We start from the raw sequence: 16,391 nt of genomic DNA on the forward strand, positions 1-16,391 counted from the left end.
GGAGAAAAATCAAATCAATAAAATGAGAAATGAAAATGGAGAGATCACAACAGACAACACAGAAATACAAAGGATCATAAGAGACTACTATCAACAATTATATGCCAATAAAATGGACAACGTGGAAGAAATGGACAAATTCTTAGAAAAGTACAACTTTCCAAAACTCGATCAGGAAGAAATAGAAAATCTTAACAGACCCATCACAAGCACGGAAATTGAAACTGTAATCAAAAATCTTCCAGCAAACAAAAGCCCAGGTCCAGACAGCTTCACAGCTGAATTCTACCAAAAATTTAGAGAAGAGCTAACACCTATCCTGCTCAAACTCTTCCAGAAAATTGCAGAGGATGGTAAACTTCCAAACTCATTCTATGAGGCCACCATCACCCTAATACCAAAACCTGACAAAGATCCCACAAAAAAAGAAAACTACAGGCCAATATCACTGATGAACATAGATGCAAAAATCCTTAACAAAATTCTAGCAATCAGAATCCAACAACACATTAAAAAGATCATACACCATGACCAAGTGGGCTTTATCCCAGGGATGCAAGGATTCTTCAATATCCGCAAATCAATAAATGTAATACACCACATTAACAAATTGAAAAATAAAAACCATATGATTATCTCAATAGATGCAGAGAAAGCCTTTGACAAAATTCAACATCCATTTATGATCAAAACTCTCCAGAAAGCAGGAATAGAAGGAACCTACCTCAACATAATCAAAGCTATATATGACAAACCCACAGCAAACATTATCCTCAATGGTGAAAAATTGAAAGCATTTCCTCTAAAGTCAGGAACAAGACAAGGGTGCCCACTTTCACCATTACTATTCAACATAGTTTTGGAAGTTTTGGCCACAGCAATCAGAGCAGAAAAAGAAATAAAAGGAATCCAAATTGGAAAAGAAGAAGTAAAGCTCTCACTGTTTGCAGATGACATGATCCTCTACATAGAAAACCCTAAAGACTCCACCAGAAAATTACTAGAACTAATCAATGACTATAGTAAAGTTGCAGGATATAAAATCAACACACAGAAATCCCTTGCATTCCTATACACTAATAATGAGAAAACAGAAAGAGAAATTAAGGAAACAATTCCATTCACCATTGCAACGGAAAGAATAAAATACTTAGGAATATATCTACCTAAAGAATCTAAAGACCTATATATAGAAAACTATAAAACACTGGTGAAAGAAATCAAAGAGGACACTAACAGATGGAGAAATATACCATGTTCATGGATTGGAAGAATCAATGTAGTGAAAATGAGTATACTACCCAAAGCAATCTATAGATTCAATGCAATCCCTATCAAGCTACCAACAGCATTCTTCACAGAGCTAGAACAAATAATTTCACAATTTGTATGGAAAAACAAAAAACCTCGAATAGCCAAAGCGATCTTGAGAAAGAAGAATGGAACTGGAGGAATCAACCTACCTGACTTCAGGCTCTACTACAAAGCCACAGTTATCAAGACAGTATGGTACTGGCACAAAGACAGAAATATAGATCAATGGAACAAAATAGAAAGCCCAGAGATAAATCCACGCACATATGGACACCTTATCTTCGACAAAGGAGGCAAGAATATACAATGGATTAAAGACAATCTCTTTAACAAGTGGTGCTGGGAACTCTGGTCAACCACTTGTAAAAGAATGAAACTAGAACACTTTCTAACACCATACACAAAAATAAACTCAAAATGGATTAAAGATCTAAACGTAAGACCAGAAACTATAAAACTCCTAGAGGAGAACATAGGCAAAACACTCTCTGACATACATCACAGCAGGATCCTCTATGACCCACCTCCCAGAATATTGGAAATAAAAGCAAAAATAAACAAATGGGACCTAATTAACCTTAAAAGCTTCTGCACATCAAAGGAAACTATTAGCAAGGTGAAAAGACAGCCTTCAGAATGGGAGAAGATAATAGCAAATGAAGCAACTGACAAACAACTAATCTCGAGAATATACAAGCAACTCCTACAGCTCAACTCCAGAAAAATAAATGACCCAATCAAAAAATGGGCCAAAGAACTAAATAGACATTTCTCCAAAGAAGACATAAAGATGGCTAACAAACACATGAAAAGATGCTCAACATCACTCATTATCAGAGAAATGCAAATCAAAACCACTATGAGGTACCATTTCACGCCAGTCAGAATGGCTGCAATCCAAAAGTCTACAAGTAATAAATGCTGGAGAGGGTGTGGAGAAAAGGGAACCCTCTTACACTGTTGGTGGGAATGCAAACTAGTGCAGCCACTATGGAGAACAGTGTGGAGATTCCTTAAAAAACTGGAAATAGACATGCCTTATGATCCAGCAATCCCACTGCTGGGCATACACACTGAGAAAACCAGAAGGGAAAGAGACACGAGTACCCCAATGTTCATCGCAGCACTGTTTATAATAGCCAGGACATGGAAGCAACCTAGATGTCCATCAGCAGATGAATGGATAAGAAAGCTGTGGTACATATACACAATGGAGTATTATTCAGCCATTAAAAAGAATACATTTGAATCAGTTCTAATGAGGTGGATGAAACTGGAGCCTATTATACAGAGTGAAGTAAGCCAGAAAGAAAAACACCAATACAGTATACTAACGCATATATATGGAATTTAGAAAGATGGTAACAATAACCCTGTGTACGAGACAGCAAAAGAGACACTGATGTATAGAACAGTCTTATGGACTCTGTGGGAGAGGGAGAGGGTGGGAAGATTTGGGAGAATGGCATTGAAACATGTAAATATCATGTATGAAATGAGTTGCCAGTCCAGGTTCGATGCACGATACTGGATGCTTGGGGCTGGTGCACTGGGACGACCCAGAGGGATGGAATGGGGAGGGAGGAGGGAGGAGGGTTCAGGATGGGGAACACATGTATACCTGTGGCGGATTCATTTTGATATTTGGCAAATCTAATACAGTTATGTAAAGTTTAAAAATAAAATAAAATTAAAAAAAAAAAAAAAAAAAAAGTCAGGTAATATTAAAAAAAAAACAACTAAATATATGTACTGACATGGAAAGTGGTACACAAAATAGAAACATGTAAAACAGGATTTCTCAACAGCAGCACTATTGATTTTGCTTTCTTCTATGACATCTTTCTTCTATGCTTTCTTCTCTGCAATCACCCCGTTTTTTTCCATCTTTTAAAGGTTAAAACCTTGAAGCTTTCAACAGCTAAGCCAAATCTCTCTCTTGGCAAATGTCACATCGCACTTGAAAATATGTGGGTTATTTTCAAATATCTTTTGATGCTGACTTCTAAAGTGAGAAGACTCCTTATGATTTCAGTATCTTTAGACCATGAAATTTTTGCTCCTTGTTTTCATCCCTAGATATGTTCCAGTGTCTCCTGCTTTATAGCCTAAGGGAACTTGAATAGAATTTGTATCCTGCTGTTGTGTGAAAACTGTTTAAATCTTAATTATGTTGTATTGGTTCACAGTGCTTTTCAGGTCTACCATATCCTTCTACTTTTATATCTAATCATTCTATTCATTTTAGGGAGTTTGATACTGAAAATCCAACTAAAAATCTTAATTTATCTACTTTAAAAAATAATTGTTACAGCAGACCTATATGCAACTTTGTCCCATATTTTCCAGCTCAGTTCGGTTCGGTCACTCAGTCATGTCTGCTTTTTTGCGACCCCATGAACTGCAGCACGCCAGGCCTCCCTGTCCATCACCAATTCCCCAAGTCCACCCAAACTCATGTCCATTGAGTCGGTGATGCCATCCAACCATCTCATCCTCTGTCATCCCCTTCTCCTCCTGTCCTCAATCTTTCCCAGCATCAGGGTCTTTTCCAATGAGTCAGCTCTTCACATCAGGTGGCAAAGTACTGGAGTTTCAGCTTCAACATCAGTCCTTCCAATGAACACCCAGGACTGATCTCCTTTAGGATGGACTTGATGGACCTCCTTGCAATCCAAGGGACTCTCAAGGGTCTTCTCCAACACCCCAGTTCAAAAGCATCAATTCTTGGGCGCTCAGCTTTCTTTAGAGTCCAACTCTCACATCCATACATGACTACTGGAAAAACCATAGCCTTGACTAGATGGACCTTTGTTGGCAAAATAATGTTATCATACTTCCATAATTTAAAAATGAAAAAAAAAAAAGACAAGGATGCCCACTCTTGCCACTTTTATTCAACATACTATTGGAACTCCTGGTCACAGCATTAAGACAAAAAAAAAAAAAAAAAAAGCATCCAAATTGGAAAGGAAAGGTTAAAAGTGTCACTGCCTGTGGATGACATGATACTGTATACAGAAAGCCCTTATGGCATCACTAAAATACTATTCAAACTATTTAATTCCACACAGTTGCAGGATTCAAAATTAGTATTTGTTGCTCCTTAGTATCCACAGGAGATTGGTTCCAAGACCCTCTGACACCAAAATTTTCAGATGTTCAAGTTCTTTACAGTTGGTCACATGCATTTGCAGGTTCTACACCCACGGATCCAATCAACCACAGATTGTGAAATATTCTCCAACCGTGTTTGGTTGTATCCACAGGTGCAGAAACCACAGAGAGGGAGGGCCAACTGGACAGATATCTGTTGCATTTCTATATGGTAATAACAAACTATCAGAGAAATTAATAAAACAATCCCATTTACAACTGCATCAAAAAGAATACAAAACCTACAAATAAACCTAGCCAAAGAGGTAAAGTACAAGCTATGAGACACTGATGAAAGAAACTAAAGACAACACAAATGAAAAGATACGCTGCACTTGTGAACTGGAGGAATTAATATTGTTAAACTGGCCATACTACTCAAGGCAATCTACAGATTCAACGCTAGCTCTATCAAAATACCAAAAGAACTGTCGCAAAACTAGAACAAATAATTCTAAAACTGAATGTAAACACAGAAGACCTTGAACAACCAAAACAATCTTGAGAAAGAACAAAAAAGTTGGAGGTATCATGCTTCCTAATAAAAAACAGAAACACAGATCAATGGAACAGAGTAGAGTCCAGAAGTAAACTCACACCAAAATGGTTAATTGATCTATGACAAAGGTGGCAAGAATACAAATGGAGAAAGGACAGCCTCTTTAATAAACAGTATTTCAAAAACTGGACAGCTTTATTATAAAAATAATAAAATTGGACTAGTTTCTCACAACTAATACAAAATAAACTCAAAATGGATTAGACTTAAACCTGAGACCCCAAACCATAAAACTCTCACCAGAAAAGATAGGCAGTATGCTCTTTGATATTGGTCTTACCAATAGCTGCGATATGTCTCCTCAGGCAATGACAATAAAAGCAAAAACAAGCAAATGGGGCCGCATCAAACTAATGAGCTTTTACATGGAGGAAGGAAAAAAACCTCTCAACAAAACAAAAAGGCTGCCTACTGAATGGGAGAAGACATTTGCAAAATGATATACTTGACAAAGTGTTAATATCCAAAACATACAAAGAACTCATACAACTCCACATCAAAAAAAACAAACCAGATTAAAAAATGGTCAGTAGATGACTTCCCTGGCAGTCCAGCGGTTAAGATTTTGCCTTCTAATGCACACAGAGTGCCGGTTTGATCCCTAGTCAGGGAGGTAAGATCTCACACACCTTGTGGCCAAAAAAAACAAAACATAAAACCTAAGCAATATTATATTGCTTAAAATTGTACTGTATAAAATTCAATAAAAACTTTAAAAATGGTCCAGGTCAAAAAAAAAAGAAATCTTTAAATAAAAATGGTCAATAGACCTGAATAAATATTTTTTCAAAGACATACAGCCAGCCAACAGATCCATGAAAATATGCTCAACATTGTGACTAGGAAAATGCTCAAATCGAAACCACAATCAGGTACCACTTCAAACCAGCCAGAACAGCTACTAACAAAAAGACAATATATAACAAGTGCTGTGAGATGGAGGGAAGAGAACCCTCATGCACTGTGAGTGGCACTGTACATTAATGCAGCCCCTATGGAAAACAGTATGGAGGATGCTCAAAAAAAAAAGCCATTTCACTTCTGAGTATTTACCCAAACAAAAACACTAATTTGAAAAGTTAAATGCACTCAGTGTTAACTGCTACATTATTTATAATAACCATGGTATCAAAACAACCTGAATCAATGGAAAGATCTATGGATAAAGAAGATATGATGTGTGTGCATGCACACGCACCCACGTGTGTGTATGGAATACTCCTTAGCCATAAAAAAATCTTGCTACTTGAAACAACATGGATGGATCTAGAGGATATTAATTAAAATACGTCAGAGAAAAAGAAAAAAAAAACCATGAAATGATTTCACTTATATGTGCAATCTAAAAAAACAAAACAAAAGCAGTCCCAGTGGCTATGGGAAGGGAGTGGGGGGTAATAGGGAAAGGGGAATAAGAGGTAAAGACCCTGTTACATAATAAATAGGTGTCAAGTTATCATGCAGTACACTTAAAAAAAACTGTACATCAACTATATTTTAATAAAAAATAAACTTAGAAGAAATGTTAAACCATTCAGTTCAGTTCAGTCACTTACTCGTGTCCGACTCTTTGCGACCCCATAAACTTCAGCACACCAGGCCTCCCTGTCTATCACTAACTCCCAGAGTTCACCCAAACTCATGTCCATTGAGTCGGTGATGCCATCCAGCCATCTCATCCTCTGTCGTTCCCTTCTCCTCCTGCCCCCAATCCCTCCCAGCATCAGAGTCTTTTCCAATGAGTCAACTCTTCCCATGAGGTGGCCAAAGTACTAGAGTTTCAGCTATAGCATCAATCCTTCCAAAGAACACCCAGGACTGATCTTTAGGATGGACTGGTTGGATCTCCTTGCAGCCCAAGGGACTCTCAGGAGTCTTCTCCAGTACCACAGTTCAAAAGCAGCAATTCTTTGGCACTCAGCTTTCTTCACAGTCCCACTCTCACATCCATACATGACCACTAGAAAAACCATAGCCTTGATTAGACAGACCTTTGTTGGCAAAGTAATGTCTCTGCTTTTGAATATGCTATCTAGGTTGGTCATAACGTTCCTTCCAAGGAGTAAGCATCTTTTAATTTCATGGCTGCAATCACCATCTGCAGTGATTTTGGAGCCCAAAAAATAAAGTCTGACACTGTTTCCACTGTTTCCCCATCTATTTCCCATGAAGTGATGGGACCAGATGCCATGATCTTCGTTTTCTGAATGGTGAGCTTTTAGCAAACTTTTTCAAACTCCTCTTTCATTAAGAGGCTTTTTAGTTCCTCTTCACTTTCTGCCATAAGGGTGGTGTCATCTGCATATCTGAGGTTATTGATATTTCTCCTGGCAATCTTGATTCCAGCTTGTGCTTCTTCCAGTCCAGCGTTTCTCATGATGTACTCTGCATATAAGCTGAATAAGCAGGGTGACAATATACAGCCTTGATATACTCCTTTCCCTATTTGGAACCAGTCTGTTGTTCCATGTCCAGTTCTAACTCTTGCTTCCTGACTCGCATACAGGTTTCTCAAGAGGCAGGTCAGGTGGTCTGGTATTCCCATCTCCTTCAGAATTTTCCACAGTTTATTGTGATCCACACAGTCAAAGGCTTTGGCATAGTCAATAAAGCAGAAATAGATGTTTTTCTGGAACTCTCTTGCTTTTTCCATGATCCAGCAGATGTTGGCAATCTGATCTCTGGTTCCTCTGCTTTTTCTAAAACAAGCTTGAACATCAGGAAGTTCACGGTTCACGTATTGCTGAAGCCTGGCTTGGAGAATTTTGAGCATTACTTTACTAGCGTGTGAGATGAGTGCAATTGTGTGGTAGTTTGAGCATTCTTTGGCATTGCCTTTCTTTGGGATCGGAATGAAAACTGACCTTTTCCAGTGCTGTGGCCACTGCTGAGTTTTCCAAATTTGCTGGCATATTGAGTGCAGCACTTTCACAGCATCATCTTTCAGGATTTGGAATAGCTCAACTGAATTCCATCACCTCCACTAGCTTTGTTCATAGTGATGCTTTCTAAGGCCCACTTGACTTCACATTCCAGGATGTCTGGCTCTAGGTCAGTGATCACAGCATCGTGATCATCTGGGTCGTGAAGATCTTTTTTGTACAGTTCTTCTGTGTATTCTTGCCACCTCTTCTTAATATCTTCTGCTTCTGTTTAGGTCCATATCATTTCTGTCCTTTATTGAGCCCATCTTTGCATGAAATGTTCCCTTGGTATCTCTAATTTTCTTGAAAAGATCTCTATAGTCTTTCCCATTCTGTTGTTTTCCTCTATTTCTTTGCATTGATCACTGAGGAAGGCTCTCTTATCTCTCCTTGCTATTCTTTGGAACTCTGCATGCAGATGCTTTTATCTTTCCTTTTTTCCTTTGCTTTTCGCTTCTCACCTTTTCACAGCTATTTATTTGTAAGGCCTCCCCAGCCAGCCATTTTGCTTTTTTGCACTTCTTTTCCATGGGGATGGTCTTGATCCCTGTCTCCTGTACAATGTCATGAACTTCCATCCATAGTTCATCAGGCACTCTATCTATCAGATCTAGTTCCTTAAATGAAACAGCAGTGCTATTTAAAATTTAAATGCAGGTTATGCTACCTCCCCATGGAAGAGGTCAGGAGGTGATAGAAAAACAGTGAGTTTCCATATGACAATGTGTTCATATACTCAAGTCAGTTTGGTTCAAGACTGCCAAGTCCTGTTTAATAGTTTTCTAAACATCAAGTAGCACAGAACAAAGAAAAAGAGGAGCCCCTCAATTACCTGAAACTCCTATAAAATCAGTTGCTCAAATTAATTACTTTATAAAGAATAACATTTAAGCCAAGTCCCCAAATACCATTTAATCATGATTTTTTCCTTAAGTATTATCAAAACTTTTACTCCCTGAATATGAGTTTTCTGATTACATGGGTATAACCTTAAGTCCTCCTGGGGTGACTCACAACCATAGTTACAAATGACTAATTTCATGCAGTTTGATGGAAGTCCCCCAGAAGACTTATTTCAGTTTGTTTTCTTGAAATTGTCCCTAATGTCAACTTATTCTTTTTATTCAAACAAATTTTATTAAATGCTTAAGGAAATAAAAATACAGTAACCACAGAACACTCAACCTACAAAATAAAACTTCTGACCGTGTAACTGTTCCCTAAAACTCAAATGTCCTCTCAAGTTCTCTAAGGGAATCAGACTTTTAAAGGAGGCAGCAAGGTGCAGTGTTGCCACAAGAGGTGTGAGGACTTTTATAAGCTAAGATACACGCACTCAAAGGATAAGATGGTCTGATCATTCAGCTGCCCCACCCTACATACAAGAAACTACAGGGGTTCCATCTTAACAATTCACTAATGTTAACAGCAATGGAATCAAAATCACAGAATCCTTAGGGGAAAGTGAAACTTCAGAGTCATTAGACGTCCTTTCTTACAGGTGATCTTCTCTTGGAGTGTTTAGTTCAAACATTAGGTAAACTGAAAAGCAGAGTGACTTCTCCTGATTTTATAGTCTTATCAACTGATCCTTCCTTCATTTTAGGCAACTCTGTGTAAAGTAGTTTCCAATTAGCCTGAACTGGAATCTGCCCACCTCTAGTTGGTATCTTTCCTACTCCTTCTCTTCCTCAATGAAACAAACAAAAAAATACTTGGGACCACAAGAAACATGACTGCAAGATTACCTCCTCTTCTATAGCCTTATAGGTATTTATAAAAATAATATGGTATGCTGCTGATATAATACTACACACAGCATGATGTAAACTTTAGTCAATATGTGCCTTTCTGAGTAACAGGTCTCCATCCCAACTGTCATTTCACGCAGCAAAGATAAGCCTACAAATCTGAATTTCGACTACTGCACAATTAATTTCAAAGAGACAATTCAGCTCAACAAAATCAGGTATCCATCTAAAACTACGGATAGTTCTAGGGTCACTGATTTCATGGGAGTTCAAAAGACCCATGTTGTCCTATTTCACAGTAAAGTAACTCTGGACTGAGATTTATAACACAATCAAAACACAAAAGAGATTACTTGGTAAAGTCCTCAAAGAAGATTTTATTTATGTATTTCTTCAAATGACTGTGGGACTTTTAAAAACCCCTCCCAAACGTGACACGTTTTCAGACAGTGGTGGGGACTGGGGTCTCTGAAGAAAGGAAGTACAAAGACACTGGTGCTGTGCCGGCTCAAGGAGCCGACACCAGGAAGCCGATTTATTTCACAATCTTAAGAAGATCTTACATGTGGGTATGTTTGAACTGGCCCTCTGGGAACTGTTCAAATTAAAGGAAACATTATGGAAAAGAGACCGGTTTCCAAAACGTGCAGTCTCTGAAAATAAAACTTCAGAAATGTATGTCTGAAAAGATCTGCAAAGCTTGGTACAGTGTTTATCTATATAAAGATAACCAATTACCCACTGACTTCAAAACTCAAAATAATGTAAAAAACACTTTAAATGGCATGGCATTAGTGACAACTTTTTTTTCAAATTATTCAATTTTAAAGAAATCTGATAAAACTGTTCTCACCCTATGACAAGATCTAATCCCTTTCTAAAACAGAAGTACGATTTGCAAAGAGAAACAACACTGTACAATTCACTGGTAAATTAAGATTTCTGAGGCTGTAAGAAATGGGGCCAAAACAAGTCACTCAAAAAAGGGATGGTTAACACAAGAAATGTGCTATAAGTAAAGTGCATGAAAGGAAGCCTGCTCAGCTAAATGAAGTAGACAGGGGTCAGAAGTCAAGGGTCATTCGCCAGAGCGGCAGCAGGCTCGAAAACCACACTGCAGGTTCTGGCATCCGCTGGCGGTGTCAGCATGTGGACCTGCATGAAAACAGAGAAGTGTGAAAGGAGGAAATTCTCATCACATAAAAGTAAGCTTGCTAGTGAAAGAACTGTAAAACATTGATTATTTTTACTGGTAATACATTTATACCATAGAAATGAAATCCCCATGAGTATATAAAAAATTATTCAGCACAAAAGTCACCAAAAGCAGTTTAACTTTAACTAACACAGGTAAATGAAAAAGAGGAAGGAAAAGAAATAATTTTGTTGGCAATAATCCTACAAAATAAAAAATCCAGGGTGAAATAACTCACAGAATCAAGACTGCCAGGCTAAGTGAACAATGGATCTCTTACACCATGAACATCCTTCCCAGAAATAGTATTAAGGCAAAAACAACCTCATCTGTAATGGATAAGCTAAAGAATCCACTATTCAAAAATTATAATAAATACTATATCTAAAATATCTGTTAAAAATAAACTATGTAGATCTAACCTTAACATGTTTGCCATATTGTTATTTAACATCTGTTCCCCCAAATAAATCATGTGCTATGGTTAAATTATATTCCAGAATTAAGTATGCAATGAATAAATAATTAAAAACACATCTAAAACATAATAAAAACTGTGATTCAATTACAAAGAAAGCATTAAACATCTGTGGAATAACTGACATTTTATTCCAATCACATTATGCAATTCAAGACACTAGACTAAAAGATGCATTAGGGAATGCAGCTGAGAATTAGAAAGTGTCAAAGAGACAGCACGGCACATATTCAAATGTTAAGTACTCTGAATGAATCATAGTTTTCAAAAAGGCAAGCAAATGTGGAAAAAGACATTTGAACTATATTGAAGCCTTTTTTTACTGGTAATACATTTATACCATATGTATGTCTGCACCATGAACAAAGTTAATTAGTTCTTTACTCATCAATTAGAACCAAAATATTTGCATTTGTAATACTAAGGACCATAAAAATACATGAAATATAATTTTATTGTAGAAAATAACATTTTATAAAAAGGATTAAAACTGAAAAATCATAGTACTCTGGGATGACACCAAGACGTTAACTCAGAAAAATATGCTAAATTAGTTTCATTTTGTTTTCTGAAGTATCAAACCATTGCAAAAGGCAACTATGCTAATACCAACGTAAGAAAATAACAACTTGCAAATCAACACCCAGAACACACCTACTTCCCAGAATTTAACTATTCTTTGTATTCTAGAAATGGCAATATACAAAATACTAAAGAATAATTTCTTAGGATTACAAAGAAGTACAGCATTCATATAGCTAACTATGAAAATAATAATGTATCTTTAGGAAAAGAAAGAAACCGGCTTTACAACCATAGTGGAACTGCAATAGCTTATGATTTCATTTGTCTCCAAATACTTATGTTTAACTTTTAAAGTAATATTATGTCTGGGATATAGGGGGCAAATAAGGGAACCCATAATGGTCTATCAAAGAGGACAGGCCTCTTTGCTGAAGAGGCCTCTTTGCCTCATTTGCTGAAGCCAATGATACATAGGCTTCACTATATTATTATGTTTATATGTTTAAAATTTTCAGTAATTTTAAGTCTAAAATCATTTCAAATATAAAACTGAATTACCACAAAGCCTATTTTTTGCTTAATCAAAATGAAAATGTGTTCTTTTAAAATAAAAACTTGAATGTGTCAAAACTTAAAATTCACAAAGCAGCACTTTTGTTAAGATTATTTTCTCTTAAAATAAGACACAACACTAGCAATCTTAATCACAGAATCAAAATGAAATCTCTTAGTACGTGTTATCAGTTATTAGAAACACCCTATGAAGGAATCCTGTGGCTTGAAAATCTTCTCGCACTGACAACCTTTGACCAGGTATTCCCTTTGAACACATTTTCAGCTTTAACTGATACTCCCCAACCTCCTTTCTGAGTCCGCTTTCCTCCCTGCTTACTCTGGTCACTGCTGGGCCCGCCAGTCACTGAGAGGCACCTTTCTCCGAGACCCAAGGCCCTGCCTCACTGCCACTGCCCTGCCCTGACACAGCCCCTGGGATGGAATGTTTACACTGGCAGCTTTTACGAAAACATAACTATAATTTTCTCAGTGTATAATTCTAACTTTTCTGAAAGGGAGAAATAAGAGGAAAGAGACATGGAGACTTCAGTACAGTATTCCAAAATGAAACTAAATCAGATTGATTATATCTTTGCAGCCAAAGATGGAGAAGCTCTATACAGTCAGCAAAAACAAGACCAGGAGCTGACTGTGGCTCAAACCATGAACTCCTTATTGCCAAATTCAGACTGAAATTGAAGAAAGTAGGGAAAACCACTAGACCATTCAGGTATGACCTAAATCAAATCCCTTATGATTATACAGTGGAAGTGAGAAATAGATTTAAGGGCCTAGATCTGATACACAGAGTGCCTGATGAACTATGGAACGAGGTTCGTGACACTGTACAGGAGCCAGAGATCAAGACCATCCCCATGGAAAAGAAATGCAAAAAAGCAAAATGGCTGTCTGGGGAGGCCTTACAAATAGCTGTGAAAAGAAGAGAAGCAAAAAGCAAAGGAGAAAAGGAAAGATATAAACATCTGAATGCAGAGTTCCAAAGAATAGCAAGAAGAGATAAGAAAGCCTTCTTCAGCGATCAATGCAAAGAAATAGAGGAAAACAACAGAACGGGAAAGACTAGAGATCTCTTCAAGAAAATCAGAGATACCAAAGGAACATTTCATGCAAAGATGGGCTCGATAAAGGACAGAAATGGTATGGACCTAATAGAAGCAGAAGATACTAAGAAGAGGTGGCAAGAATACACAGAAGAACTGTACAAAAAAGATCTTCATGACCCAGATAATCACGTTGGTGTCATCACTGACCTAGAGCCAGACATCCTGGAATGTGAAGTCATGTGGACCTTAGAAAGCATCACTACGAACAAAGCTAGTGGAGGTGATGGAATTCCAGTTGAGCTATTTCAAATCCTGAAAGATGATGCTGTGAAAGTGCTGCACTCAATATGCCAGCAAATCTGGAAAACTCAGCAGTGGCCACAGGACTGGAAAAGGTCAGTTTTCATTCCAATCCCAAAGAAAGGCAATGCCAAAGAATGCTCAAACTCAAATTGCACTCATCTCACACGCTAGTCAAGTAATGCTTAAAATTCTCCAAGCCAGGCTTCAGCAATACGTGAACCGTGAACTTCCTGATGTTCAAGCTGGTTTTAGAAAAAGCAGAGGAACCGGAGATCAAATTGCCAACATCCGCTGGATCATGAAAAAAGCAAGAGAATTCCAGAAAAACATCTATTTCTATTTTCTTGACTATGCCAAAGCCTTTGACTGTGTGGATCACAATAAACTGGAAAATTCTGAAAGAGATGGGAATACCAGACCACCTGATCTGCCTCTTGAGAAATCTGTATGCAGGTCAGGAAGCAACAGTTAGAACTGGACATGAAACAACAGACTGGTTCCAAATAGGAAAAGGAGTACATCAAGGCTGCATATTGTCACCCTGCTTATTTAACTTCTATGCAGAGTACATCATGAGAAACGCTGGACTGAAAAAAACACAAGCTGGAATCAAGATTGCCGGGAGAAATATCAATAACCTCAGATATGCAGATGACACCACCCTTATGGCAGAAAGTGAAGAGGAACTAAAAAAACTAAGATCATGGCATCTGGTCCCATCACTTCATGGGAAATAGATGGGAAACAGTGGAAACAGTGTCAGACTTTATTTTTTTGGGCTCCAAAATCACTGCAGATGGTGAATGCAGCCATGAAATTAAAAGACACTTACTCCTTGGAAGGAAGGTTATGACCAACCTAGATAGCATATTCAAAAGCAGAGACATTACTTTGCCAACAAAGGTTTGTCTAGTCAAGGCTATGGTTTTTCCTGTGGTCATGTATGGATGTGAGAGTTGGACTGTGAAGAAGGCTGAGTGCTGAAGAATGGATGCTTTTGAACTGTGGTGTTGGAGAAGACTCTTCAGAGTCCCTTGGACTGCAAGGAGATCCAACCAGTCCATTCTGAAGGAGATCAGCCCTGGGATTTCTTTGGAAGGAATGATGCTGAAGCTGAAACTTCAGTACTCTGGCCACCTCATGCGAAGAGTTGACTCATTGGAAAAGACTCTGATGCTGGGAGGGATTGGGGGCAAGAGGAGAAGAGGACAACAGAGGATGAGATGGCTGGATGGCATCACTAACTTGATGGACGTGAGTCTGAGTGAACTCCAGGAGTTGGTATGGATAGGGAGGCCTGGTGTGCTGCAATTCATGGGGTCGCAAAGAGTCGGACACGACTGAGCGACTGATCTGATCTGATAATACTTCAAAATGTCTATACTCGTATTTTCTTTAAAAGGACAGAAAGGTAAGGAAGAAATTTTATACTGAAATCAAAAGTGGCCTAGGAAAAAGTCCTAAGCGATGGCTGAAAGCAATGAAGTAAAGTATCTAGTGGTTCGCAAGAGAGAAAATAAAAGGGAGAAAGTGAAAGGGCTTCCCTGGTGGCTCAGATGGTAAAGCATCTGCCCGCAATGCAGGAGACCCAGGGTTCGATCCCTGGGTTGGGAAGATCCCCTGGAGAAGGAAATGTCAACCCACTCCAGTATTCTTGCCTGGAAAATCCCATGGACAGAGGAACTTGGTGGGCTACAGTCCATGAGGTCGCGAAGAGTCAGACATGACTGAGCAACTCCACTTTCACTTTCATGGGAGCCAAGTGGATCAAGCATGCCACTTAAAAGAGTCGTACTTTTCCAAACACAGGTATATTCCATTTAATTGTGATCTGCTTTACTGCACTTTGCCGATACTGCATTTTTACAAACTAAAAGTCTGTGGCCACCTCCACTGAGCTAGTCTACTGGCACTATTTCCAACAGCATTTGCTCCCTTCTTGTCTCTGTGTCAAATTTTGGTAATTCTCACAATATTTCAAGCTTTTTCATTATTATTGTATTTGTTACAGTCCGTGATCTGTGGTTAGTGATCTTTGATGTACTACCATGACTATTCTGAAGGCTCAGATGATGGCTAGCATTTTTTAGCACTGAAGTATTTTAAATTATGTACATTGCTTTTTTAGACATAAAGCTATTACACTTAATAGACTGCAGGATAGTGCTGACGTAACTTTTACAAACACTGGGAAACCAAAATATTCATGTGGCTCACTTTATTGCAACGTTCCTTTATTATAGTGCTCTGGAACCAAACTTGTAATATCTTCGAGGAATGCCTATACCACACAGTTTTTCATCATTCTCCCCCAAATACAGAGGCCCACGGTCCTCAGTGTTCACTCTGGAGATCTGAGTCACTCTTTTTTCTCAAAGTCTCAGGGATGGCAGTAGCGCTAATAGAGGAAGGAATGCAGGAACGAAAGTATGTGCCCTACGTTAGGTAGAAATAACCCTATCCTGATGCCTGTCAGTCTCTCCTTATTCGTCACAAAGTTATTGCTCCTACTGATATAAAATGGGCTCCCTTTCTCAAACACACACTAGGATATCTGTCTGAGTTTC

The 16,391-nt window shown here is 38.2% G+C and overlaps 1 protein-coding gene across 3 annotated transcripts in view; it reads right to left on the reverse strand.

Moving 5' to 3' along the window:
* Positions 1–10,061: 10,061 nt before the first annotated feature.
* FBXL5 (F-box and leucine rich repeat protein 5) overlaps positions 10,062–16,391 on the reverse strand; it is a 45,505-nt gene continuing 39,175 nt past the window's right edge. For all 3 annotated transcript variants that reach the window (XM_055589138.1, XM_055589137.1, XM_055589136.1), the window contains one exon: positions 10,062–10,859. In XM_055589138.1, coding sequence (XP_055445113.1) covers positions 10,847–10,859 — 13 coding nt within the window. In that variant the 3' untranslated portion in view covers positions 10,062–10,846. The remainder of the gene's footprint in view (positions 10,860–16,391) is intronic.

This window comes from Bubalus kerabau, chromosome 7, assembly GCF_029407905.1.
Source record: "Bubalus kerabau isolate K-KA32 ecotype Philippines breed swamp buffalo chromosome 7, PCC_UOA_SB_1v2, whole genome shotgun sequence".
Classification (NCBI taxonomy): domain Eukaryota; kingdom Metazoa; phylum Chordata; class Mammalia; order Artiodactyla; family Bovidae; genus Bubalus; species Bubalus kerabau.